The 27,279-nt window shown below is 49.4% G+C and overlaps 1 protein-coding gene across 1 annotated transcript in view; it reads right to left on the bottom strand.

Annotated features, from left to right (window-relative positions):
* Positions 1-6,323: 6,323 nt before the first annotated feature.
* dgki (diacylglycerol kinase, iota) overlaps positions 6,324-27,279 on the bottom strand; it is a 228,343-nt gene continuing 207,387 nt past the window's right edge. Inside the window, exons 30-33 of the mRNA XM_038781036.1 lie at positions 24,319-24,439; positions 20,694-20,730; positions 9,848-9,947; positions 6,324-8,160 (exon numbers count right to left, since the gene is read on the bottom strand). Of these exons, the coding sequence (XP_038636964.1) occupies positions 8,044-8,160; positions 9,848-9,947; positions 20,694-20,730; positions 24,319-24,439 (375 nt within the window). The 3' untranslated portion in view covers positions 6,324-8,043. The remainder of the gene's footprint in view (positions 8,161-9,847; positions 9,948-20,693; positions 20,731-24,318; positions 24,440-27,279) is intronic.

Here is a 27,279-nt window from a genome sequence, read left to right as displayed (position 1 = left end):
TGATTCAATACTTCTGCCGCTGGCAATGGGATTTCCCATTGATGTCACCGCTGGGAAACCGAGGGCGGAGGAGCATGCCAGCAGGAAAAGTGAATCTCAATGGCCAGAGAATTCCAACCCTCTTCTAACTCTTGAAAGTTGACCTCCTTCTAATGGGCGATCGCTAGTAGGGGAGTCAGCACTCCAGACCGCAGCCTCTCATTGACCCCCTACCCACTGTCACCCCTGGATTACTGGTGCCCCTGAGCTTCCTCAGCCCTTCAACACTAATTGTCCCAAAGCAGTGGGGGATGATTTTATCAGTGAGCAGGATCGGAACAGCCAGCAGCCAAGCTCAAGGCCTCTGCAGCATGAATCCTTGGTGGTTTCAACTGCATGTTATCTGAGTTAATGCTGGAGTGGGACAATTGGGAAGAGCTGCCGGATCAATCCAGGGGGAAAACTGGCTGGAGGATGTCACTGAAAACCCGATCAAACAGGCCCTCGAACAAAGGTCACCTTTAGGAAGATGTTCAAGAGATTGGGGGTGAGGTGGAATGGTGGCAGCCAGGGAGGAGGGCAGCACATGGGTTACTTGTGGAGCCTGGAAGTACATCCTGTCCCATGAGGAAAGAGCAAACAAAAAGGAAGTAACTTCGTTCTTTTCTGACACTGGTCACACCTTTTGACAAGTTTGGTTTGGTCAGAAGGCATTGGGCCTTCCTAGCGCTTGCAATTGCCGCTGGCTCTGATATATGAATCAGAGCCTCATTCATATATTTAAATAAAGCTTTCCCTAGATATGGGCTGGTGACCTTGCCGGCTGTAATTTAAAATTGGACTTGACACGCCTGAGGCAAATGGGGAATTGTCCCACTCCATTTTAATGATGAGTTAAAGATGCCGGACTGGATTCTCCGCCCCACCATGCCACATTTCTGCCTGACCTGTCGGCGGGATTCTCCGTTACACCAGCCGGTCAATGGGGCTTCCCATTGTGGGGCACCCCATGCCGGCGGGAAACCCCCGGGGCGCCGGCAAAACGGAGAATCCCACCCCCGTTTCTCCAGGGTCTGGATATGAGTGTTTCAAAGAATCCCTACAATGCAGAGGAGGCTATTCAGCCCGTTGGGTCTGTACTGACCCTTCGAAAGAGCACTCTATCTCAGCCCACTCCCCCTTTCTATCCCTGTAACAATGGCATTGATCATGGCCAATCCACCTAACCGGCACATCTTTGGACTGTGGGAGGAAACCGGAGCACCCGGAGGAAACCCAACGCACACACGAAACTCCACACAGACAGTCACGCAAGGCCCGAATCAAACCCTGGTCCCTGAAGCTGCGAGGTACCCTGGGAGCAAATTTTCATTTGGGATTTATGAACCCATATCTTGCACATTTCTGTATCCCGATCCCACACAGAAGTAACCGTAGGGAGGCCACACAATTTGCAAAGCAGCAGTCACTAATTGGCCCAAATACAAGTTTGGCACCTGATTATGTGCATTTGGCCAAGCAGGATATGGGAGCCAAGCACAGACGGATGATTCAAATGACAAATGGAAGCCCTGGCTGGGTTTTGGAACTGGATGAGCAGGGAGGGCGGAGGCCAGTGATGGTTTGGTCAGCCGTCCTCAGGAGGCCTCAGTCTTTACCACGAGGCCCTGTAGACCAAGCAGGGATGGCTAGAGGTAGCCATGGAGAACAGGAGCATCATGCCCCTCTTTAGAGTCCAAACACTCTCTCCTCACAAAATAACTCCCCTCAGTTCTAGCGATGGCAACTCTGGGCCACAGCACGAGCAACTGAGTTTAAACTTCCCTCTTCTTACAACTTCACACTGCAACCATGAGCACTAATGGCTGCCTGCTGTGTCTCTGATAACAATGCTCAACCATGTCCCAGAACCCCCACCGATCCCCATGGTGACCACTGGAAAATTGCTGATAGTTACTCCCCACACTCCTGTCATTTCATTTTCATTTCATTTTTTACAAACTCCACAACAAGAAATTCAATAGGTGTGTGCGTGTTGCCAGCACCCTTACTCTTGCCCTCCCTTTGAACGTCTAAATACATCGCTGTGAAGAAGAGAACCAGTGACACCTTCCAACTGAGTGACTTACCAGGTCCACACCTGAACTCAACCCACTGGCCATTGAAGATTCAACCCCTGGTGTCAGCTGGCCTTTAGGAATTGCACTCAAGGACCTTGGCACAATGTTTCAGGGTTTGGACGAGGATCCCACAGGATCTGTAGCTGCTTAACTGGAAAACAGCTCACATCACAAGTGCACATAGCCAGCCCTGTACTTGTGAAAGATGCCATGCCCTCATCTTTGGAGAGGTACTGGACCCCATTGCTAAGCCAGTGGCACTTACCTCTAATAATAATAATCGCTTTTTGTCACAAGTAGGCTTCAATAAAGTTACTGTTAAAAGCCCCTAGTCGCCACATTCAGGCACCTGTTCGGGGAGGCTAGTACGGGAATTGAACCTGCGCTGCTGGCATTGTTATGCATTACAAGCCATCTGTTTAGTCCACTGTGCAAAACCAACCCCTAAGGGAATCAAGTGGGTCAGGGATGATGCCACCCAAGCTATTGCTGAATACCATGCCACCCTGATACTGTGTGCTAAATGATTGGAACTTAGTCTTGGAAGCTTTTTGAAAAGTGTCAGTTGGAGGCAGTCATGTCACATTAAAGGAGAAAGGATTTGCATTTATATGGCCACCACACATCCAAAAGTGCACCAGAGCCAAGGGATCACTTTCCTGAGTTCAGGTCAGTTCCGATGCAATTGCCTGTTCTGCAGAAGAGTTTTGTCTAACGGACATGCGGCCAAGTCCTGCCAACAGCAGGGAGGAGAAGAGCCAGTGATGATGGTAGCTGCGGAGGCCTATTGGTGATCACATGGGGGAGGGGGATGGGCTCTCCATCCAAACCAAACATACAAAAACGTAACGCAGGAAAATGGACCAACTCGTCTATCCAGCTCGTCCCATGTTATTGTGCTGTTCTCTCCTGGGGGAGGCAATTGAAAAGAAAAAAAAACACGTAGGCCTTGTCGGGCTAAAAGGTTCAGCCAAACCCCTCTCTGACCTCTTTAGCTGATCAAATCTAGTCCACGAGACGCCCTTTGACCTTGGGTCCACTGGATCCTTTATGGCCACCATGAGCGGTTTAATGTTCCATCCAAAAGATGGGTTAGTCAGGTTTGTTTCCTCACTGTGGGCCCGGAACAGGCAGGGTAAAGACCGCAGGCGGGATTCTCCGGTCAGCGACACTGAAATCGCTTTCGGCGATTGGCCGGAGAATACCCGTTTGCGACCAAATCGGGGGCAGTGCCGCTTTTGCGATGCTCCGCCCCTCCAAAGCAGCCTACTCGCAGAGCACGCCGCGCGACATATCACCGGCCTCAGGACATTGCCTGTGGCCCGCCTCCCGATACTCCGCCTGTGACCAGCCGAGTTCCCGACTGTCGGTCATGTGTGGACTCAGTCCACAGCCGGGAGAGGGCCGATTCGTGGGCAGGGGGGTTACTATTCGGAGCTGGGAGCACTGTGGGGTTGTGGTCCAGGGCGTGCATGCCAGCCATGTAGCACGGCGCATCCGCTGCAAGCAGCCGCCGTGCTCATGCCCAGCCACGGACCCGGGGCATATTGGCAGCTAGCGCAGGGTGCTGTTATCCTGCTTGCCCCCAGCAAAACAATGGCCATTTTACGCCATTTTTTCTGGCGCAAAATGACACCGTTCCCATGTCGGCGTGGGGACATAGCCCCAGAATCGGAGAATCCAGTCCCGCATCTCATGGCAGTCTGTGTCCTTCTCACTCACAGCGACATAAAACTACACGGATCACCAAAGGATGCAGGCAGATGGCGTGTCCAGAACATGGATATCCAGGAGGAAGAAGCCTTGCCCTGGGTAATTACCACGAACAATCAGGTAACCAATTCCCAGCAGAGTAGCTAAATTTACAACGGTGATGCTCAGAACACATTTGATGTCCTTCATTAAGTCCTCATTAATACCCTGTGCCTGCTGGCTTATGCTTCGTTTGGAAAGCTAGAAAACAGGAGGTCAGTTGGACAAGGAATCTGCTTCCGGCTCAGGAATCGGATATGTCTCTTTTTTGCCATTGACTGCTGCCTAGCAGCTGCGATTCAGTGACGTTCAGATGGCCGTACCAGAGAAGCTGCTTGAAGTCCTCACAAGGAGACATGAAATGGTGCCGCCATCAGGAGGCTTCATAGGTGTTGGGCTGCGCTTGCTCAGGTGCTCAACCAGCTCTCATGGTGACAAAATGAAGCCAATAAGGAATTACAGTGTCTGCGTCTGTCCCTGCCATAAATGCTTTTGTCTCCCTTCTGACTGAGAATCCAAGGCTGTACAACAGCAATGACAGGAGGCGGGAAATATCTGATGAAAAGTCATTAACCTGAAACATTAACTCTCGTTTCAACATCATCTGTTTTCAGTGCAGATTTCCAGCATCTGCATTTTAAAAATATTCTTTCACCAGATGTGAGTGTCGCTGGCTAGGCCAGCATTTATTGTCCATATCTAATTTCCCTTGAGAAGGTGGTGGTGAGAGCTGCCTTGTTGAACCCCTGCATCCCATGTGGTGTAGGTACACCCACAGTGCTGTTAGAGAGGGAGTTCCAGGCTTTTGACCCAGCGACAGTGAGGGAACGGCCAATATATTTCCAATTCAGGATGGTGAGTGGTTTGGAGGGGAACTTGCAGGTCACGGTGTTCCCAAGTATCTGTTGCTCCTGTCCTTCGAGAAGGTAGTGGCCGTGGGTTTGGAAGGTGCTGTCAAAGGAATTTTGATTTTGTAGGTCGGAGGTTCGCTGGTCGAAAGAGCCTGTGAATGATCTGAAGCTGGCAATGAATAAGGTTCAGGTCAGTTCAGATGCAGTGGGCACTTTGGCTGGGCACCACCTGACATCAGCTCATGGTGACAGGGGAAGGAAAACTGGCTCTTTCATCTCTCTTCTACAGAACACAGTAAATGTTTTCATACAGACTATTCCTCTGCGATGTTGGTAACAGATGCCCTGATTTTGACTTGAAGTGGGAATCGCAGGGCCATCGCGGTGGCGCAGTGGTTAGCACTGCTGCCTGACGGCGCCGAGGATCTGGGTTCGATCCCGGCCCCAGGTCACTGGCCGTGTGGAGTTTGCACATTCTCCCCGTGTCTGCGTGGGTGTCACTCCCACAACGCAACAATGTGTAGGGTAGGTGGATTGGCCACACTAAATTGTCCCTTAATTGGAAAAAAAAAATGAATTGGGTACTCTAAATTTATAAAAAAAACATAAATTAAAAGAAAATGAAGTGGGAATCGAGCAGGGGGGTGATGGTTAGAGTTGAGGCAAGCTCCAGATTCCCCCTCCCGCAACCTTGCAATGTGAGGTCTGGGCTTCCCCTCCATGTCCTGTCCGCTGGTCAGAAGGATAGTGAGCGGGGCAGGGTAAGGGGAACATCATAGAGCCAGTATTGATGCTAGAGCACCTGGCACTCAGGCACAGGGATTTGTGGGGTTTGTGAGGGGTGGGGTGATAGGAGTTTGGGCAGGGGAAGCCTAAAACCTTACTTTCCTGGTCCCAGAGGGTAATGGAATACAATGTTGACAATAGTGAGGCTATCCATTTTGGTAGGAATAACAGCAAACGGGATTATTATTTAAACAATAAAATATTAAAGCATGCCGCTGCGCAGAGAGACCTGGGTGTGCTCGTGCATGAGTCACAGAAGGTTGATTTACAGGTGCAACAGGTGATTAAGAAGGCAAATGGAATTTTGTCCTTCATTGCTAGAGGGATGGAGTTTAAGACTAGGGAGGTTATGTTGCAATTGTATAAGGTGTTAGTGAGGCCACACCTGGAGTATTGTGTTCAGTTTTGGTCTCCTTACTTGAGAAAGGACATACTGGCACTGGAGGATGTGCAGAGGAGATTCACTAGGTTAATCCCAGAGCTGAAGGGGTTGGATTACGAGGAGAGGTTGAGTAGACTGGGACTGTACTCGTTGGAATTTAGAAGGATGAGGGGGGATCTTATAGAAACATTTAAAATTATGAAGGGAATAGATAGGATAGATGCGGGCAGGTTGTTTCCACTGGCGGGTGAGAGCAGAACTAGGGAGCATAGCCTCAAAATAAGCAGAAGTAGATTTAGGACTGAGTTTAGGAGGAACTTCTTCACCCAAAGGGTTGTGAATCTATGGAATTCCTTGCCCAGTGAAGCAGTTGAGGCTCCTTCATTAAATGTTTTTAAGGTAAAGATAGATAGTTTTTTGAAGAAAAAAGGGATTAAGGGTTATGGTGTTCGGGCCGGAAAGTGGAGCTGAGTCCACAAAAGATCAGCCATGATCTCATTGAATGGCGGAGCATGCTCGAGGGGCCAGATGGCCTACTCCTGCTCCTAGTTCTTATGTTCTTATGCCAGGGCTCCTCTTTGCTTTTCTGCCACCTTATTGGAAAACCATAATGGCTTCTCTGCCGTTGTCCCCAATCAGACCCCACTGACATCACTGATTAGGTGTCCTTGATATTTGTTCAGTAGCACAGTTTAAAAATTTGAGCTGGCCGAGATGGATGGGTATGCTTCCTGGGTGGTTTTAACCGTCTGCCTGTCTGACCCAATGGCAAAAATATGGTCCACCCAAGCTGAAAACTAAATTAAATCCGAAAGAGTAGGGACCAGAGATATTGTCACAGTGTCCCTTTAAAATGGACGTTGAAGCAGCTTCCCCTCAAAACATGGTTAGAATGGAAGGAGTTGGCATTGGCAACCCCGAAGGAACACCAGCAATGCTGCCAGTGGCCACTGGATGGGATCTTATTCCGTCCCAGTCCAGGCCCTGCCACCTCTTGACCGTAGTGGCGATCCACTCGGTGGAAATGTCTTCTTCTTGTGTCTTCTTTGTTGTCGACTCAAACCTGATCACTACAGCTACTGGATGGAGGGAAGACAAATAGTGCCCCATTTTTGGTGTTGCGAAGACCAGGTCAGTAACAATATCAAGGGAGTTTAACCATTCATATGCATTGGAAAAGGATATCAGGCTTCCCTGGTTACAGGTACCCGATTTGGTGATCGCAGTGAAATCCAATTTGAACGAGTGGCGAAGGAGGTGACCAAAACAAAACATGCAGAAGAAAATATTGTACAACATGTGTATCTACCCACTGCTGAGCGAGTGTGGTTCTGACTGGTATTTACCAGGGAAAGCCCATCTCTTGTTCCTGTACTCAGACTAGTCCAAAGTCAAGAGTTTCTCTAGGCTAACGCCGCCCTTTAGGCTTTTGCTAAGAGCACAAGAACTGCTCTCACTTTATCTCCATCCAACATTTCAGCGCAGGGCACCAGCTTCTCTCTTGCTTGTTGATTCAATGCTCTCCAAGGTTGTATTGACATCCCAAACCCTGAAAGTCAAACAAGCATTTGTCAAAGCAGGGTCACTGACGCCTGCATTCGGTGGAGAGAACTCTCTACCTTGCCCATTGGTACCCGAGTACCCCAAGTATACGTTCTCCAAGTCTTTACTGTGTGAAAATCCCCACTCAGATGTTACATTCTGAAGGTGATGCACTACAGACCTTTTCTGATCGGCTTTGAGATAGAGTTGATTCCAGGGGCTTGTCGAGGTTGTGAAAGGCCCCAGTTGTCGAGCGAGAAGGAATTTTGAAGAATGATTGATCTCCTTGTGCTGAACTGGAGAACGTTGCAGTCTGCTGGAGGCTCGTCTCTGATGGTAATGTGATACAATGGCGCTAAGGGTGAACGAGAATTAATTTGTTGCTCAGGCTTGGCTTGGATTCCAATGAGCCAGTAATGCGGTGGTTTGCAGCTAGCTATCTGAATAGTATGTTCTTTTACTGCTGTCTCAGTAACTAGCATCCCTTGCCCCATCTTTCCCTAATCCCACTTCCTTTCTCATCCATCAAGCAGCAGGGTTCAAAGGGATGCAGTTACTGTGAATCCCAATGTGGAAACGCCAACAGTGATGCCGCCAGCCACCTCCTGATGCCTCGCCAACATCCTTATCCTCAGACTGCTGTCTCCAGATCCTCGCGTGCCACCACCTGGTAATGCTGCCTGTTCTCCAGGTACGCAGCGAGCTCCAGGTCTCCAGCCTCCTGTGCTTTGTGTCTTGGAGTGTTGCCCTGTATTGAAACAGCGATAGAAGGAATGGACCATGATTGCCACAGATAAAATAAGTACAGACATAAGAAAATCACAAGGATTTGAGGCAGCATTGTCCGTGCATTCATGGTTCAGAGTGGTCAAGTCAATTCAGGGGTGTAGTTGGCTGGTCCAGTAATGGCTAGTTGGGCAGTTCGGTAGTCGAGTGGGGTAGAGAGGGTAGTTATTGATTAGAAGGGATAGTCGGACTAGGGGGATAGTCGGGTGGTCAGGGGTTGGTTGGGTCAGTTTATTGGGGTAGTCAGGTCAGCCGGGTAGAACATAGAGCATAGAACAGTACAGCACAGAACAGGCCCTTCGGCCCTCGATGTTGTGCCGAGCAATGATAACCCTACTCAAACCCACGTATCCACCCTATACCCGTAACCCAACAACCCCCCCTTAACCTTACTTTTTAGGACACTACGGGCAATTTAGCATGGCCAATCCACCTAACCCGCACATCTTTGGACTGTGGGAGGAAACCGGAGCACCCGGAGGAAACCCACGCACACACGGGGAGGACGTGCAGACTCCGCACAGACAGTGACCCAGCCGGGAACTGAACCTGGGACCCTGGAGCTGTGAAGCATTTATGCTAACCACCATGCTACCGTGCTGCCCCTACAGTAGTGATCAGGATGGGGGGGAAGGCAGTTGGGTAAAGTTGGGGGTAATCATGTGGCCAGAGGAGGTAGTTGTGGGGGCTCAGCGGTGTGATGGGGGTGGGGATCAGTTGTGGAGATACGCACTGTTAGACATGGTTTTAATCTGTATAATATTTCCTGGTAACAATTCGGGCAGGCCCCACAGCACTGTCCCAAGTCTCTGACTCTAACTCAGAATTTGGGACATTTGAGGAAGTTGAAACCTCCCAGGGCATTCCCACATAGGTCCGTAGGTCAGGACTTCAACAAGATCCGGATGCATATTTCCAGTCGGATGTCTGGTCTCCAACCATCCGGAGGCTGGAAGATTTGGCCCCTGAAATCTTCAAAACAATCAGCCTGGTTTCAGTAAAATCATTCCCAGCAGAATCAGGGGTCTTGCCCACTCTTGTCCAGGTTCAGCTTTTCTAACAGATACTCTCCCATATCTTCCTCAAGAACTGCCAGACTCTTTAGGATGGTGATGTGGCCTTCCGTAGGTAGGCAATTCCGGTGAGTGTAAGGAAAAGCTGAAGGAATTGGGTATTTTAAAGGAGATTCTGAGAGTTTTGAGTTGAAAATGTTACAACACTGGCAGGGTCTGGAAAAATCGATTGTAAACTAGGCTGTGGGGATATCGGTTAAAGGTTAAACCCAAGAAGGGAGGCTGGTGAACTGGACGATATAAATAGGATTAAGAAAAACAGGGTTCCCGTTCCCGCAGACCCGTTTCTGGCACATGCTCCCCCACCGGAAACGGGACCCTCCACCCCAGCAGCTGGCCAATGAGGTTTCCCATTGTGGCCACCCGCCCCCCACGTTGTTGGGATATCCGTGAGTGTGCTGCCGGCGAAGCGGAGGATCCCGTTGACGGAGAATCCTGTCCTGTGTGTGTTTTGGTGTGGACGTAAATTGAGGAGTGTGGTCAGAGGCAGGCTTGTGATTTATGAGGAAGGGGATGTTTATTGGTTTATTGACCACTTTTCATAATAATTCATCCAACTGCAGAGCAGTTGCTTACCTCAAAATCTGTCTGCATCAGTGAGGCCCCAGCATCGATGAGAAAACGACAGATTGTGCGATACCGGTGAAATGCTGCTTTGTGCAATGCTGTCTCGCCCCTATTGAAAGAATAAGATCCCTTCCATTAATTAAAGTTTGAGTTCAGTCTCCTTTTCATATTGTGGCAATCAATCTGTGGCTCAGAAGGGGCTGAATTTTGTACTCTTCAAGGTGAGGGAGATCATGCCATGTACACGTATCTAACGTCAAAACAGCGGAGATCAACTTTGCAACAGGAAGAACAATAAAAAAGAGGCCACCAGACTCCATCATTGACTATTAACTGGTTCAGACATAAGTAATGAAAAATGAAATGAAAATCGTTTATTGTCACGAGTAGGCTTCAATGAAGTTACTGTGAAAAGCCCCTAGTCGCCACATTCCGACGCCTGTCCGGGGAGGCTGGTACGGGAATCGAACCGTGCTGCTGGCCTGCTTGGTCTGCTTTAAAACCAGAGATTTAGCCCAGTGTGCTAAACCAGCCCCTAATTTGAGGCAGACAGTCAGTAAGAGTTTGATAAGTGTTTGGTTCAGTGACTGCCTACTTACTGCGCGCAGCCTGCCGCGGAACAGAACCGCAGACCTCCCAACCGGTAGCCCCTCTTGTTTATTGGCGAAGTGTAGGAGTAAGGTGTTTCTTACTCTGGGAGTAGCTACGCAAGGAGCTGGGGCCCAACGAAGTCTGGGAATAGGGAAAGGAAATTTAAACCACCTTGTGGAAGGAGGACGGTAACAAAAAGGGAGGGGGGGGGGCTAAACAGGTGTGATAGTCAGGGATTATCCCGAGGAAAAAGAAAGACATGAGCCTCGGTCCGTGTGAGTAATGAGTTTTACAAGAAGTCAGCGTGTCAATTGGTGCTCCAGGAGTACCTAATGAATAAAATCAAGTGTCATGTAAAAGAGAGATTAGAGTCTCCACTCAGTCCAATGGGGTGTGATGTGTGCTACTGTATTGGGTGTGGTGTGTCGGGGGAGGGGACGTGAGGTTGGGGGGGGGGGGTTAACTCAGGCCAATTTTAAAAGCAACTTTAACTCACTCCCAGTGAGTTCTCCCAGTCAGCCAGAGAAGACACAGCCAGAGTGAGACACAGCGAAGAGTGAGTTTGGGAATTTGAAGGTAGGTGGGAATTCAAAGCTTGGGGGAGGGGGGGTGGGGGGGGGGGGGGGGGGGGGGTGGAGGAGGTGCTTCTTATCCCTGGTAAGTGACTGGTAAGTAGTTTTTCTTTTTTCTTTTTCTTTTCTTTTCATTGGTATATTTATTTAGTTTTTCTTCATTTTTCTTTTGGAACTGTAGTTGTATCAGTTAACCGAAGGTTTAAGACATGGCAGGAGATCCCAGACCCATGTCATGCTCCTCGTGTGCGATGTGGGAGCTCAGGGACACGTCCACTGTCCTTGACTCTGTCACGTGCAAGAAGTGTGTTCAGTTGCAGCTCTAGTTAGACCGCTTCACGGCTCTGGAGCTGCGGAAGGACTCACTTTGGAGCATCCACGATGCTGAGGAGGTCGTGGTTAGCACGTTTAGCGAGTTGGTCACACCGCAGGTGAAAGTTACTGAGGGAGATAGAAAATGGGTGGCCAAAAGACAGAGCAAGATTAAGAAGGCAGTGCAGGTGTCCCCTGCGGTCATCTCCCTGCAAAACAGATATACCGCTTTGGATACTGTTGAGGGAGATGGCTCACCAGGGGAAGGCAGCAGCAGCCAGGTTCATGGCACCGTGGCTGGCTCTGCTGCGCAGCAGGGCAGGAAGAAAAATGGCAGGGCTATAGTGATAGGGGACTCAATCGTAAGGGGAATAGGCAGGTGGTTCTGCGGATGCAATTGAGACTCCAGGATGGTATGTTGCCTCCCTGGTGCAAGGGTCAAGGATGTCTAGGAGCGGCTGCAGGACATTCTGGGGGTGGAGGGTGTTGATATAGGTAAAAAAACAGGACAAGGTCCTAAAAGCTGAATTCAGGGAGTTAGTTAAACTAAAAAGTAGGACCTCAAAGGTAGTAATCTCAGGATTGATACCTGTGCCACGAGCTAGTCAGAGTAGGAATGTCAGGCTAGATAGGATGAATGCGTGGCTCGAGAGATGGTGCAGGAGGGAGGGATCCAAATTCCTGGGGCACTGGAACCGGTTCTGGGGGAGGTGGGACCAGTACAAACTGGACGGTCTGCACCTGGGCAAGACTGGAACCGATGTCCTGGGTGGGGGGGGGGGGGGGGGGGTGTTTGCTAGAGCTGTTGGGGAGGGTTTAAACTAATGTGGCAGGGGGATGGGAAACAATGCAGGAAGTCGGAAGATAGTAAAACAGGGATAGAAACAAAAGGCCATGAGGGGGAAAGTGGAAGGCAGAGAAGCCATAGTCAAAAATCAAAAAGGACGACAGTGCAAGGTACAGTGACTGACGGGAGCTCAGTGAATAGGCCCAGTAATACTAAAAGGAATAAAATGAGAAGTAAAAATATAAATGCAAAGCAACACGGCAGGTTGTTACATGAAGATATATGTTCAACGACAAGGAAAATTAGGAGAACAGTTAAGAGGAAATATAACTTCGTAGAGCAGGGGTAGTTTGCCCACCCCTGCTCTACGAAGTTATATTTCCTCTTAAAGCCGCATGCGGCCCGCCAAAGGTATTTCTGCGGCCCACCAAGTCATTAAAAAAAAAAAAAAATTAAAAAAAAAATTTTTTTTTTTTTTTTTTTAAATTTTTTTTTAAAGGTTAATGGGTGGGGGGGCTGTTGGGTTACTTACTGGTATAGGGTGGATACGTTGACTTGAGTAGGGTGATCATTGCTTGACACAACGTCGAGGGCCGAAGGGCCTGTTCTGTGCTGTACTGTTCTATGTTCTATATGAGGCGCCCAGAATCATAACCGGGTGAAGTAATTATTTTACTTAATATACTATGCGGCCCTTTGTGAATTGTGAATTTCTGAATGCGGCCCTTGCACGGAAAAGTTTGCCCACCCCTGTCGTAGAGGTTACTGATCGAGGTGTTAAGATTCAAAATGGGTATAAAAGCCAACATAAGTGTACTTTACCTGAATTCTCGTAGTATTCGGAATAAGGTAAATGAGTTGATGGCACAAATCATCGTGAATGACTATGATTTAGTGGCCATTACTGAAACATGGTTAAAGGATGGTCACAACTGGCAGTTAAATATCCAAGGGTATCAAACTATTCGGAAGGACAGAGTGGATGGTAAGGGAGGTGGTACAGCTCTGTTATTTAAGGATGACATCCGGGCAATAGTTAGGGATGATATCGGTGCTATGGAGGATAAGGTCGAATCCATTTGGGTGGAGATCAGGAATAGTAAGGCGAAAAAGTCACTGATAGGAGTAGTCTATAGGCCACCAAATAGTAACGTTATGGTGGGGCATACAATAAACAAAGAAATAACTTTTGCATGTAGAAATGGTACAGCAGTTATCATGGGGGATTTTAATCTACATGTCAATTGGTTTAACCAGGTCGGTCAAGGCAACCTTGAGGAGGAGTTTATAGAAGATATCCACGATAGTTTCCTAGAACAGTATGTAATGGAACCTATGAGGGAACAAGCGGTCCTAGATCTTGTCCTGTGTAATGAGACAGGATTGATTCATGATCTCATAGTTAGGGATCCTCTCGGAAGGAGTGATCACAAAATGGTGGAATTTAAAATACAGATGGAGGGTGAGAAGGTAAAATCAAATACTAGTGCTTTGTGTTTAAACAAAGGAGATTCCAATAGGATGAGAGAAGAACTAGCTAAGGTAGACTGGGAGCAAAGACTTTATGGTGAAACAGTTGAGGAACAGTGGAGAACCTTCCAAGCGTTTTTTCACAGTGCTCAGCAAAGGTTTATATCAACAAAAAGGAAGGACGGTAGAAAGAGGGAAAATCGACCGGGGATATCTAAGGAAATAAGGGAGAGTATCAAATTGAAGGAAAAAGCATATAAAGTGGCAAAGATTGCTGGGAGACTAGAGGACTGGGAAATCTTTAGGGGGCAACAGAAAGCTACTAAAAAAGCTATAAAGAAGAGTAAGAGTATGAGAGTAAACTTGCTCAGAATATAAAAACAGACAGTCAAAACTTTTACAAATATATAAAACAAAAAAGAGTGGCTAAGGTAAATATTGGTCCTTTAGAGGATGAGAAGGGAGTTTTAATAATGGGAGATGAGGAAATGGCTGAGGAACTGAACAGGTTTTTTGGGTCGGTCTTCACAGTGGAAGACGCAAATAACATACCAGTGACTGATAGAAATGAGGCTATGACAGGTGAGGACCTTGAGATGATTGTTATCACTAAGGAGGGAGTGATGGGCAAGCTAATGGGGCTAAAGGTAGACAAGTCTTCTGGCCCTGATGGAATGCATCCTAAAAGAGATGGCTAGGGAAATTGCAAATGCACTAGTGATAATTTATCAAAATTCACTAGACTCTGGGGTGGTCCCGGCTATTGGAAATTAGCAAACGTGACACCACTGTTTAAAAAAGGAGGTAGGCAGAAAGCGGGTAATTATAGGCCAGTGAGCTTAACTTCGGTAGTGGGGAAGATGCTGGAATCTATCATCAAGGAAGAAATAGCAAGGCATCTGGATGGAAATTGTCCCATTGGGCAGACACAGCATGGGTTCATAAAGGGCAGGTCGTGCCTAACTAATTTAGTGGAATTTTTTGAGGACATTACCAGAGTGGTAGATAACTGGGAGCCAATGGGTGTGGTATATCTGGATTTCCAGAAAGCCTTTGACAAGGTGCCACACAAAAGCTTGCTGCAAAAGATAAAGATGCATGGCATTAAGGGTAAAGTAGTAGCATGGATAGAGGATTGGCTAATTAATACAAAGCAAAGAGTGGGGATTAATGGGTGTTTCTCTGGTTGGCAATCAGTAACTAGATGGGCCGAAGTCCCGCCGCTGACAGGCCTTTCCCGCTGGTGTGGTTTAAACCACCTCTGATACCGGTGGGATTGGCAGTGCGGGCGGGCTCCAGGGTCCTGGGGGGGGGGTGCAGGGCGATCTGACCCCGGGGGGTGACTCCACGGTGGCCCGGCCTGCGATCGGGGCCCACCGAACAGCGGGCGGGCCTGCGCCCTGGGGTCATTCTTTTTCTTCCGACCCGCCATGGCCTTCACCACGGCGGAGGCGGAAGAGACCCCCTCCCCAGCGCATGCGCCGGTATGACGTCAGCCGACTTCCGCTGGCCCTGGCTGGTGGGGCACCAAAGGCCGTTCGCGCCGGCCGGCGGAGCGGGAGCCACTCCCGCGCGAGTTTAGGAGGAACTTCTTCACCCAAAGGGTTGTGAATTTATGTAATTCCTTGCCCAGTGAAGCAGTTGAGGCTTCTTCATTAAATGTTTTTAAGATAAAGATAGATAGTTTTTTGAAGAATAAAGGAATTAAGGGTTGTGGTGTTCGGGCCGGAAAGTGGAGCTGAATCCACAAAAGATCAGCCATGAATTCATTGAATGGCGGAGCAGGCTCGAGGGGCCAGATGGCCTATCCTGCTCCTAGTTCTTATGTTGTTATGACACACTCTTCGGGACCCCTGTAAATACTGACACACACGCCGGGACCCCCTGTAAATACTGACACACTCCCTTGGACCCCCTGTAAATACTGACACACTCCCTTGGACCCCCTGTAAATACTGACACACTCCCTTGGACCCCCTGTAAATACTGACACACTCCCTTGGACCCCTGTAAATACTGACACAATCCCCGGGACCCCTGTAAATACTGACACAATCCCCGGGACCCCTGTAAATACTGACACACTCCCTTGGACCCCCTGTAAATACTGACACACTCCCCGGGACCCCCTGTAAATACTGACACAATCCCCGGGACCCCTGTAAATACTGACACACTCCCCGGGACACCCTGTAAATACTGACACAATCCCCGGGACCCCCTGTAAATACTGACACACTCCCCGGGACCCCCTGTAAATACTGACACAATCCCCGGGACCCCCTGTAAATACTGACACAATCCCCGGGACCCCTGTAAATACTGACACACTCCCCGGGACACCCTGTAAATACTGACACAATCCCCGGGACCCCCTGTAAATACTGACACACTCCCCGGGACCCCCTGTAAATACTGACACAATCCCCGGGACCCCCTGTAAATACTGACACAATCCCCGGGACACCCTGTAAATACTGACACAATCCCCGGGACCCCCTGTAAATACTGACACACTCCCCGGGACCCCCTGTAAATACTGACACAATCCCCGGGACCCCCTGTAAATACTGACACAATCCCCGGGACCCCTGTAAATACTGACACACTCCCCGGGACACCCTGTAAATACTGACACAATCCCCGGGACCCCCTGTAAATACTGACACACTCCCCGGGACCCCCTGTAAATACTGACACAATCCCCGGGACCCCCTGTAAATACTGACACAATCCCCCGGACCCCCTGTAAATACTGACACAATCCCCGGGACCCCTGTAAATACTGACACACTCCCTTGGACCCCCTGTCCCGCTGTAAATACTGACACACTCCCCGGGGCCCCTGTAAATACAGACACACTACCCGGGACACCCTGTAAATACTGACACAATCCCCGGGACCCCCTGTATATACTGACACACTCCCCGAGACCCCCTGTAAATACTGACACACTCCCCGGGACCCCCTGTAAATACTGACACACTCCCCGGGACACTGTAAGTACTGACACTCCCCGGGACCCCCTGTAAATACTGACACACTCCCCGGGACCCCCTGTGAATACTGCCACACTCCCCGGGAACCCCTGTAAATACTGCCACACTCCCCGGGACCCCCTGTCCCGCTGTAAATACTGACACAATCCCCGGGACCCCCTGTATATACTGACACAATCCCCGGGCCCCCCTGTAAATACTGACACACTCCCCGGGACACTGTAAGTACTGACACTCCCCGGAACCCCCTGTAAATACTGACACACTCCCCGGGACCTCCTGTAAATACTGCCACACTCCCCGGGACCCCCTGTAAATACTGACACACTCCCCGGGACACTGTAAGTACTGACACTCCCTGGACCCCCTGTAAATACTGACACACTCCCCGGGACACCCTGTAAATAGTGACACATTCCCAAGATCAAGCTGTAAATACTGACACACTCCCCGGGAACCCCTGTAAATACTGACACACTCTCCGGGACCCCCTGTAAATACTGACACACTCCCCGGGAACCCCTGTAAATACTGACACACTCTCCGGGACCCCCTGTAAATACTGACACACTCCCCGGGACCCCCTGTAAATACTGACACACTCCCCGGAACACTCTGAGTACTGACACTCCCCGGGACCCCCTGTAAGTATTGTCACATTCGCCGGGACCCCCTGTAAGTACTGTCACGCTCTCCGATCACTCTATAAATACTGACACACTCCCCGGGATCCCCTATAAATACTGACACACTCCCAGGGACCCACTGTAAGTAGTGACACAATCCCATGGACCCCCTGTTAATAGTGACACACTCCCAGGGACCCCCTGTAAATAGTGACACAATCCCATGGACCCCCTGTAAGTAGTGACACACTCCCAGGGACCCCCTGTAAATAGTGACACAATCCCAGAGATCCCCTGTAAATATTGACACACCCAGGGACCCCTTGTAAATACTGACACACTCCCAGATCCCTCTGTAATTACTGACACACTCCCGGGACCCCATGTAAATAATGACACGCTCCCGGGACCTACTGTAAATACTGACACACTGTCAATGACCCAACGACCTAGAGACCCTTTGTAAAACTGACACTTTCAAAGGGGCCCTCAGTAAATGCCAACATGCATCCAAGGAGCCGCAGCAAATACTGACGCACTCTCAATGACTCCTTGTAAATACTGACACACTCCCAGGGTAACCCCACTTCAACAAAGAGTCAAGACTCGAAACATCCTGATAGAGGTCTACAAAATTATGAGGGGCATAGACAATGGATAGTCAGAGGCTTTTTCCCAGGGTAGAGGGGTCAATTACTAGGGGGCATAGGTTTAAGCTGTGAGGGGCAAGGTTTAGAGGAGATATACGAGGCAAGTTTTTTACACAGAAGGTAGTGGGTGCCTGGAACTCGCTGCCGGAGGAGGTGGTGGAAGCAGGGACGATAGTGACGTTTAAGGGGCAACTTGACAAATACATGAATAGGATGGGAATAGAGGGATACGGACCCCGGAAGTGTAGAAGATTTTAGTTTAGATGGGCAGCATGGTCGGTGCAGGCTTGGAGGACCGAAGGGCCTGTTCCTATGCTGTACTTTTCTTTGTTCTTTGTTTGTTAGCTCCCCTCTCTTTGCAGATGCTGCCAGACCTGCTGAGATTGTCCAGTATTTTCTGTTTTTATTTCGCTAACTACCTGAAAATTCTCCAGGTCTCTTTAGTAAATAGTGACACACTTCCTGGGGAACCTCGATAAATACTGTCAAACTCCCCAGGGATCCTCTTGTAAATACTGACACTCTTAGAACTTAGAAAACTGGTGCCCTCTGGCTTTATAGTGGCCGTGTCCTGTCTGGTGATTGGCTGCTGTATTCTGTGTGTTCATTGGTCATCCTGTGTGTCAATCAATGTCTGTCTGTGCATCATTATATACTTGTGTGTATATTATGACACTGACACTCTTAGAACATGGAACATACAGTGCAGAAGGAGGCCATTCGGCCCATCGAGTCTGCACCGACCCACTTAAGCCCTCACTTCCACCCTATCCCCGTAACCCAGTAACCCCTCCTAACCTTTTTGGTCACTAAGGGCAATTTATCATGGCCAATCCACCTAACCTGCACGTCTTTGGACTGTGGGAGGAAACCGGAGCACCCGGAGGAAACCCACGCACACAGGGGGAGAACGTGCAGATTCCGCACAGCGTCCCAACGGGGAATCGAACCTGGGTCCCTGGTGCTGTGAAGCCACAGTGCTACCCACTGTGCTACCGTACTTATTGGGATAACCTGTAACCTCCCTATAAATACTGACCAACTCATGTGTAACTCTACATTTATTCACACACTTGGAGGCCATCTAACAAATGCTGAAATATTTCAGAACATAAACCAAAAATGTGAAAGTTAAAAAAAAATTAATAAGTAAATTGACAAATACTGAAAACTAATGACAGAGGGGGAGCAAAATGATGACCTTCTGGGGCACAGAGATCCAATGCCCAACTGCACGAGTATAACATAAACATAGAAACATAGAACAGTACAGCACAGAACAGGCCGTTCGGCCCTCGATGTTGTGCCGAGCATTGTCCGAAACCAAGATCAAGCTATCCCGCTCCCTGTCATTCTGGTGTGCTCCATGTGCCTGTCCAATAACTGCTTGAAAGTTCCTAAAGTGTCCGACTCCATTATCACAGCAGGCAGTCCATTCCACACCCTAACCACTCCCTGAGTAAAGAACCTACCTCGGATATCCCTCCTATATCTCCCACCATGAACCTTATAGTTATGCCCCCTTGTAACAGCTACATCCACCCGAGGAAATAGTCTCTGAATGTCTACTCTATCTATCCCCCTCATCATCTTATACACCTCAATTAAGTCGCCTCTCATCCTCCTCCGCTCCAAAGAGAAAAGCCCTCGCTCCCTCAACCTTTTCTTATAAGACCTATCCTGCAAACCAGGCAGCATCCTGGTAAATCTCCTTTGCACCCTTTCCAACGCTTCCACATCCTTCCTATAATGAGGTGACCAGAACTGCACACAATACTCCAAATGTGGTCTCACCAGGGTCCTGTACAGTTGCAGCATAGCCCCGCGGCTCTTAAACTCAAGCCCCCTGTTAATAAACGCTAACACACTATAGGCTTTCTTCACGGCTCTATACACTTGAGTCGCAACCTTCAGAGATCTGTGGACATGAACCCCAAGATCTCTCTGTTCCTCCACATTCCTCAGAACCCTGCCGTTGACCCGGTAATCCGCATTCAAATTTTTTCTACCAAAATGAATCACCTCGCACTTATCAGGGTTAAACTCCATCTGCCATTTTTCGGCCCAGCTCTGCATCCTATCAATGTCTCTTTGCAGCCTACAACAGCCTCCACCTCATCCACTACTCCACCAATCTTGGTGTCATCAGCAAATTTACTGACCCACCCTTCAGCCCCCTCCTCCAAGTCATTGATAAAAATCACCAATAGCAGAGGACCCAGCACTGATCCCTGTGGTACACCGCTGGTAACTGGTCTCCAGTCTGAAATGTTTCCATCCACCACCACCCTCTGTCTTCTATGTGATAGCCAGTTACTTGTACAATTGGACAAATTTCCCTCTATCCCACACTTTCTTCATGAGTCGACCAAGGGGAACCTTATCAAACGCCTTACTAAAATCCATGTATACAACGTCAACTGCTCTACCTTCATCTACACATAGTTACCTCATAGAGCATATTCTCCAACTAGGAGTTTCGCTGCCTGATTGCTAACTTAATGCCACAAGTTCTAAATTAGGGTAATTGGAGGTAACGTTACTCGTAATCGTATTAAATAGACGATAGGAAATTGGGTCTTCAGCAAAACTCAGGAGAGAGGGAAAATCTCACTGCTGTTTTACACTATCACACAATGTCAACACCTGTTCCAGGACATACAGCACGCCCCAAGGTCATCTAAAATCATCGCAAATAAAGCAGGGAATAATATAGAGGCGTGTTCAGCAGGATGCAGGTCCCAGGGCGAGATTCAAACCACAGGCCTATCTCTGCACGTATCTCTTTCCAATGTAGAAAGCCACTATGAATAAATATGTAGCAGCCGGCAATATGTTCATACTCACGTTTTGATTTCTGCTACATCCAATAAATCAGGAGAGCCTGAAATAAAAAAATAGTCTCAAAACCAAGAAACTAATATATACATGGCAATCTGGAAGAATACAAGACAGTCTTGGGTCGTGAGGGAAATCTTGGGTTCCAATATTGACCATCTCTGCCATGATTTCATAGGTAAAAGTGCATGGAATAACTGTGGATAGCGACTGAAAGTGTGGACAGTGAGTGACGGTGTGGACAGTGAGTGACGGTGTGGACAGTGAGTGACAGTGTGGACAGTGAGTGACAGTGTGGACAGTGAGTGACGGTGTGGACAGTGAGTGACGGTGTGGACAGTGAGTGACGGTGTGGACAGTGAGTGACAGTGTGGACAGTGAGTGACAGTGTGGACAGAGTGACAATGTGGACAGTGAGTGACAGCGTGGACAGTGGGTGACGGTGTGGACAGTGAGTGACGGTGTGGACAGTGAGTGACGGTGTGGACAGTGAGTGACAGTGTGGACAGAGTGACAATGTGGACAGTGAGTGACAGCGTGGACAGTGGGTGACGGTGTGGACAGTGAGTGCCGGTGTGGACAGTGAGTGACGGTGTGGACAGTGAGTGACGGTGCGGACAGTGAGTGACGGTGTGGACAGTGAGTGACAGTGTGGACAGTGAGTGACAGTGTGGACAGTGAGTGACAGTGTGGACAGTGAGCGCCGGTGTGGGCAGTGAGTGACAGTGTGGACAGTGAGTGACGGTGTGGACAGTGAGTGACGGTGCGGACAGTGAGTGACGGTGTGGACAGTGAGTGACGGTGTGGACAGTGAGTGACGGTGTGGACAGTGAGTGACGGTGTGGACAGTGAGTGACGGTGTGGACAGTGAGTGACGGTGCGGACAGTGAGTGACGGTGTTGACAGTGAGTGACAGTGTGGACAGTGAGTGACAGTGTGGACAGTGAGTGACAGTGTGGACAGTGAGTGACAGTGTGGACAGTGAGTGACAGTGTGGACAGTGAGTGACAATGTTGACAGTGTGGACAGTGAGTGACAGTGTGGACAGAGTGACAATGTGGACAGTGAGTGACAGCGTGGACAGTGGGTGACGGTGTGGACAGTGAGTGACGGTGTGGACAGTGAGTGACGGTGTGGACAGTGAGTGACGGTGCGGACAGTGAGTGACGGTGTGGACAGTGAGTGACGGTGTGGACAGTGAGTGACGGTGTGGACAGTGAGTGACAGTGTGGACAGTGAGTGACAGTGTGGACAGTGAGTGACAATGTTGACAGTGTGGACAGTGAGTGACAGTGAGTGACGGTGTGGACAGTGAGTGATAGTGTGGACAGTGTGACAGTGTGGACAGTGAGTGATAGTGTGGACAGTGAGTGACAGTGGGGACAGTGAGTGACAGTGTGGACAGTGAGGGCAGTGTGGACAGTGGGTGACGGTGTGGACAGTGAGTGACGGTGTGGACAGTGAGTGACGGTGTGGACAGTGAGTGACAGTGTGGACAGTGAGTGACGGTGTGGACAGTGAGTGACAGTGTGGACAGTGAGTGACGGTGTGGACAGTGTGGACAGTGAGTGACAATGTTGACAGTGTGGACAGTGAGTGACAGTGAGTGACGGTGTGGACAGTGAGTGACGGTGTGGACAGTGAGTGACAGTGTGGACAGTGAGTGACAGTGTGGACAGTGAGTGACAGTGTGGACAGTGTGACAGTGTGGACAGTGAGTGACAGAGTGGACAGTGAGTGACAGTGTGTAGAGGGGGTGACAGTGTTGACAGTGTGGTCAGTGAGTGACAGTGTGGACATTGAGTGACAGAGTGGACAGTGAGTGACAGAGTGGACAGTGAGTGACAGTGTGGACAGTTAGTGACAGAGTGGACAGTGAGTGACAGAGTGGACAGTGAGTGACAGAGTGGACAGTGAGTGACAGTGAGTGACGGTGTGGACAGTGTGGACAGTGTGACAGTGTGGACAGTGAGTGACGGTGTGGACAGTGAGTGACAGTGTGGACAGTGAGTGACAGTGTGGACAGTGAGTGACAGTGTGGACAGTGAGTGACAGTGTGGACAGTGTGACAGTGTGGACAGTGAGTGACAGTGTGTAGAGGGGGTGACAGTGTGGACAGTGTGGTCAGTGAGTGACAGTGTGGACATTGAGTGACAGAGTGCACAGTGAGTGACAGTGTGGACATTGAGTGACAGAGTGGACAGTGAGTGACAGAGTGCACAGTGAGTGACAGTGTGGACAGTGAGTGACAGAGTGGACAGTGAGTGACAGAGTGGACAGTGAGTGACAGAGTGGACAGTGAGTGACAGAGTGGACAGTGAGTGACAGAGTGGACAGTGAGTGACAGTGTGGAGAGGGGGTGACAGTGTGGACAGTGAGTGACAGTGTGTAGAGGGGGTGACAGTGTGGATAGTGTGGTCAGTGAGTGACAGTGTGTAGAGGGGGTGACAGTGTGGACAGTGTGGTCAGTGAGTGACAGTGTGGACATTGAGTGACAGAGTGGACAGTGAGTGACAGAGTGGACAGTGAGTGACAGTGTGGACAGTGAGTGACAGTGTGGTCAGTGAGTGACAGTGTGGACAGTGAGTGACAGAGTGGACAGTGAGTGACAGTGTGTAGAGGGGGTGACAGTGTGGACAGTGTGGTCAGTGAGTGACAGTGTGGACATTGAGTGACAGAGTGGACAGTGAGTGACAGAGTGCACAGTGAGTGACAGTGTGGACAGTGAGTGACAGAGTGGACAGTGAGTGACAGAGTGGACAGTGAGTGACAGTGTGGCGAGGGGGTGACAGTGTGGACAGTGAGTGACAGTGTGTAGAGGGGGTGACAGTGTGGACAGTGTGGTCAGTGAGTGACAGTGTGTAGAGGGGGTGACAGTGTGGACAGTGTGGTCAGTGAGTGACAGTGTGTAGAGGGGGTGACAATGTGGACAGTGTGGTTAGTGAGTGACAGTGTGGACATTGAGTGACAGAGTGGACAGTGAGTGACAGTGTGTAGAGGGGGTGACAGTGTGGACAGTGTGGTCAGTGAGTGACAGTGTGGACATTGAGTGACAGAGTGGACAGTGAGTGACAGAGTGGACAGTGAGTGACAGTGTGGAGAAGGGGTGACAGGGAATGTAACAAACAGTCTGATTGACAAACACTGTGGGAATGATCACACTGTGGGCTACAAGACAGTAGCTCCTGCTGGAATTCACAAAACTGCCAGCAAAGTATTCTAACAGACACCTGACATGCAGGCCTTCATTATGGTGCATAGTTTTTAAGCACCTCGATGTGGCTGAGTGAAGCCATTCAGTTGTAATAAAGTAAGGTACAAATGGAGTTGAGTCATATATTAAACTTGAGCTCACACAATATTAGACTAAAGGGATTGAACTGTCTCCTGCTGTTCCCATGTCCCAGATTCTGCTTGCGTCATTCTCACATGATGTGACAAGGATGGAGTATAAAATTAGGTCAGATAGACACACTGTACAGAATAGGGCTGTCATTCAAATCTGATATCATTCACTCTCGGGCATATAAACGTGTGGGATGACATTACCAACTGGAGCAATTGGCAGCTCCAGCTACACCAATAGACAATTTAAACAAGGCATGTGATATATAAAGACTCGTTCACAACTCACCGTGTTCAATGATGTACTTCACCAGTTCTTTGTGGCCATTCTTTGCAGCACAGTGTAAGACTGAGTATCCTTCAGAGCTGCTCACCCACAGACTCACTCCCTTGTTGCAGGAATCTATGAACTAGGAAAACATGGGAACAAATGGATACACAGTGGTGCATTTCCACATGCTCAGTTGTTAGTGTTTGACAGTTCAAGGCAATATTCAGCTCCTACAGAACCCAGCAATCGCAGCTACCAGGTGCCACTTTTTCATATTCCAACCTCAAATCCGCATTCAAGCTTCAGTAAAGTTGGAGACCAGAAAGACCATTCAAGCTCATTGTTCAGTAAAATGCTCTCAGGAGATCTCGTCTTCCATGCCTCTGTCTTCTACCAGAGCATTGATTAAGAATGGATTATCGGAAAGAGCAGAGTTCACCTGGATGTTCAGCACCATGGACAGAACACTAGTGTGTCCTGTTGGATGTGCAGCTCACATACGTACATGTTACATATGCAAACTTCCAGGTCATTACTGCTCGTTACAAATACCAAAAGGCAAAAAAATTGGAGACTTTAGCTAATAAGATATTTAAATCTGAATTCATGGACTTCCGGTGGCGGCCATGGAGCAGGAGGTCTCACATTTGATAGCTCCCGCTTGTGACGGACATTTGGACCTTTTTCTCCCGTTTATTTCCGGATTTTATGGGATAAATCGGTGAAGAGTGAGACAGTGAGGAGAAATCGCCCTCCAGTGTATGGAGAATTGGACCAGAAGTGGCTGTGTGAGAAGACAAAGTCCCATAAGGAAGACACGAGCAGAGCTGTTAACACGGGACAGCATGGCGGAGGGCAAAGGCCGCGGGGAGATGGCACCGTGATCGACGCAGCAGCTGGTGAAGTTTTTCGAAGATTGCTTCGCCAAGCTGAAGAAGGACACGCTGGACCCGATTAAGGCTTTGATTGATCAAGTTGTGCAGAATCCAGAGACCCACAGAAGAGCGATCCAGGAGGTGGAAAAAAAGGTGTCCGAGCACGAGGAATACATAACCGTGCTGGAGACCAAGGTGGAGATGATGATCGACTGGCAGAAAAGAATGCAGGAGAAGTTGGAGGACCTGGAGAACAGGTCCAGGAGGCAGAATCTGAGAATCGTCGGCCTCCCTGAAGGCTGTGAGGGATCGGATGTGAGGGCTTATGTGATGAACATGCTGGAGAAGTTGATGGGGGCTGAGGCATTTCCTCAGCCCCTGGAAGTGGATAGAGCGCACAGAGCCCTCGCGAGGAAGCCCCGAATGAACGAGCCGCCGAGGGCAATGGTGGTATACTTCACCGATTCCTGGACAAGGAACACGCTCTGCGGTGGGCCAAGAAGGAACGGAGCAGCAAGTGGGGGAATTGTGAGCTGAGCATTTATCAGGACCTGGGCGCGGATTTGCCAGGAGGTGAGCTGGGTTTAATCGGGAAAAAGCAGCCCACTTTAAGAAGGGGGTGAAGTTCGGGATGTTGTACCCATCCCGTCTGTGGATCACACATGAGGAACGGGACTTCTACTTCAAAACACCAGACGAAGTATGGACTTTTATTAAAGAAAAAAGGCTGGAGGCAAACTAAAAGACACTGAAGCCATGGAGAGTACTGTGGTGGCAATTTGTTTTTCTTGGCTGTATAAGTATAAGCAGTGTTATGTGTAATAAAGGGCTATTTTGATGGCCAAAGTAAACTTTGTCTTGCAGGGAGACTGGGGGGGGGGGGGGGGGGGGGGGTGGCCTTTGGGGCTGGTTCTGTTTTTATGTTTTTTTTTCTAAAGTGGCTGTTTCTTCACTGTTTTTTCTGATGTTTGTTTACTGGGGAACGTGATGCTTTTAATATGTTTGTCCGGGGGGGGGGGGGGGGGGGGGGGGGGGGGAGAGAAGGGGAGAACAATGGGGAGACAGACTGCTTGGTGCCATGGGTGGGCGCTATCAAGTCAGCATGGGTCAGCTGACTCATGGAAGCACATTGGGGGGCGAGCAGGTGTTAAGCTGGAGCTTGACTTGGGCGGTTGGGTTTCTAATGCTGATACTGGGGGGGGGGGGAGGGAGATGGGAGAGAGCTGCTTTGCTGACAGGGTAGGAACTGTCACTAGGGGACAAATGGGAGGTCGGGAACCGCGAATGCGAGGAGGCGGAGGGTGCGAACCAGAGGCTGGCCTAGAATGGGTAATGGCTAGTCGGCAGGGACGAGCTCCCTGACCAGATTGATTACATGCAATGTCAGACGGTTGAATGGGTCGGTCAAGAGGACTCACGTGTTTGTGCATTTGAGGGGGCTGAAGGTGGATGTGGCATTGTTTCAAGAGACACACCAAAGGTTATAGACCAGACGAGACTGAGAAAGGGGTTTGTTCGTCAAGTATTCCACTCAGGGCTGGACTCAAAGACCAGGGGGGGTAGCGATCTTGATCAATAAACGAGTGGCAATCGAGGCAGGAAGAATCATGTCAGACAAGGGGAGGTAGGTACATAATGGTGAGTGGGAAGTTGGAGAGAGTGTGGGTGGTACGCTCTGGTACATATATGCTCCGAATTGGGACGACATGGAATTTATGACATGGGTGCGAGGTAAGATCCCAGACTTAGAGCACATAACCTGATTATGGGAGGAGATTTTAACACAGTAATTGATCCGGAATTGGACCGGTCAAAATCCAGGACAGGGAGGAGGCCGGCTGCGGCAAAGGAATGGAAGGGGTTTATGGTACAGATGGTCGGGGGGGGGAGGGGGGGGGGGGGGAGTAGACCCATGGAGGTTTGCAAGGCCGAGGACGAAGGAGTTTTCCTTTTTTCCACATGTCCACAAGGTATACTCTCACATCGACTTTTTTGTTCTGAGCAGGGCGTTAATACAGGGGGTGGTGGATACTGAGTACTCGGGCATCACAGTGCCGGATCATGCCCCACATTGGGTGGATCTACGGGTTAGTGCGGAGAGAGG

This window comes from Scyliorhinus canicula, chromosome 20, assembly GCF_902713615.1.
Source record: "Scyliorhinus canicula chromosome 20, sScyCan1.1, whole genome shotgun sequence".
Lineage (NCBI taxonomy): Eukaryota > Metazoa > Chordata > Chondrichthyes > Carcharhiniformes > Scyliorhinidae > Scyliorhinus > Scyliorhinus canicula.
This window is presented reverse-complemented; position numbering and strand designations above follow the sequence as displayed.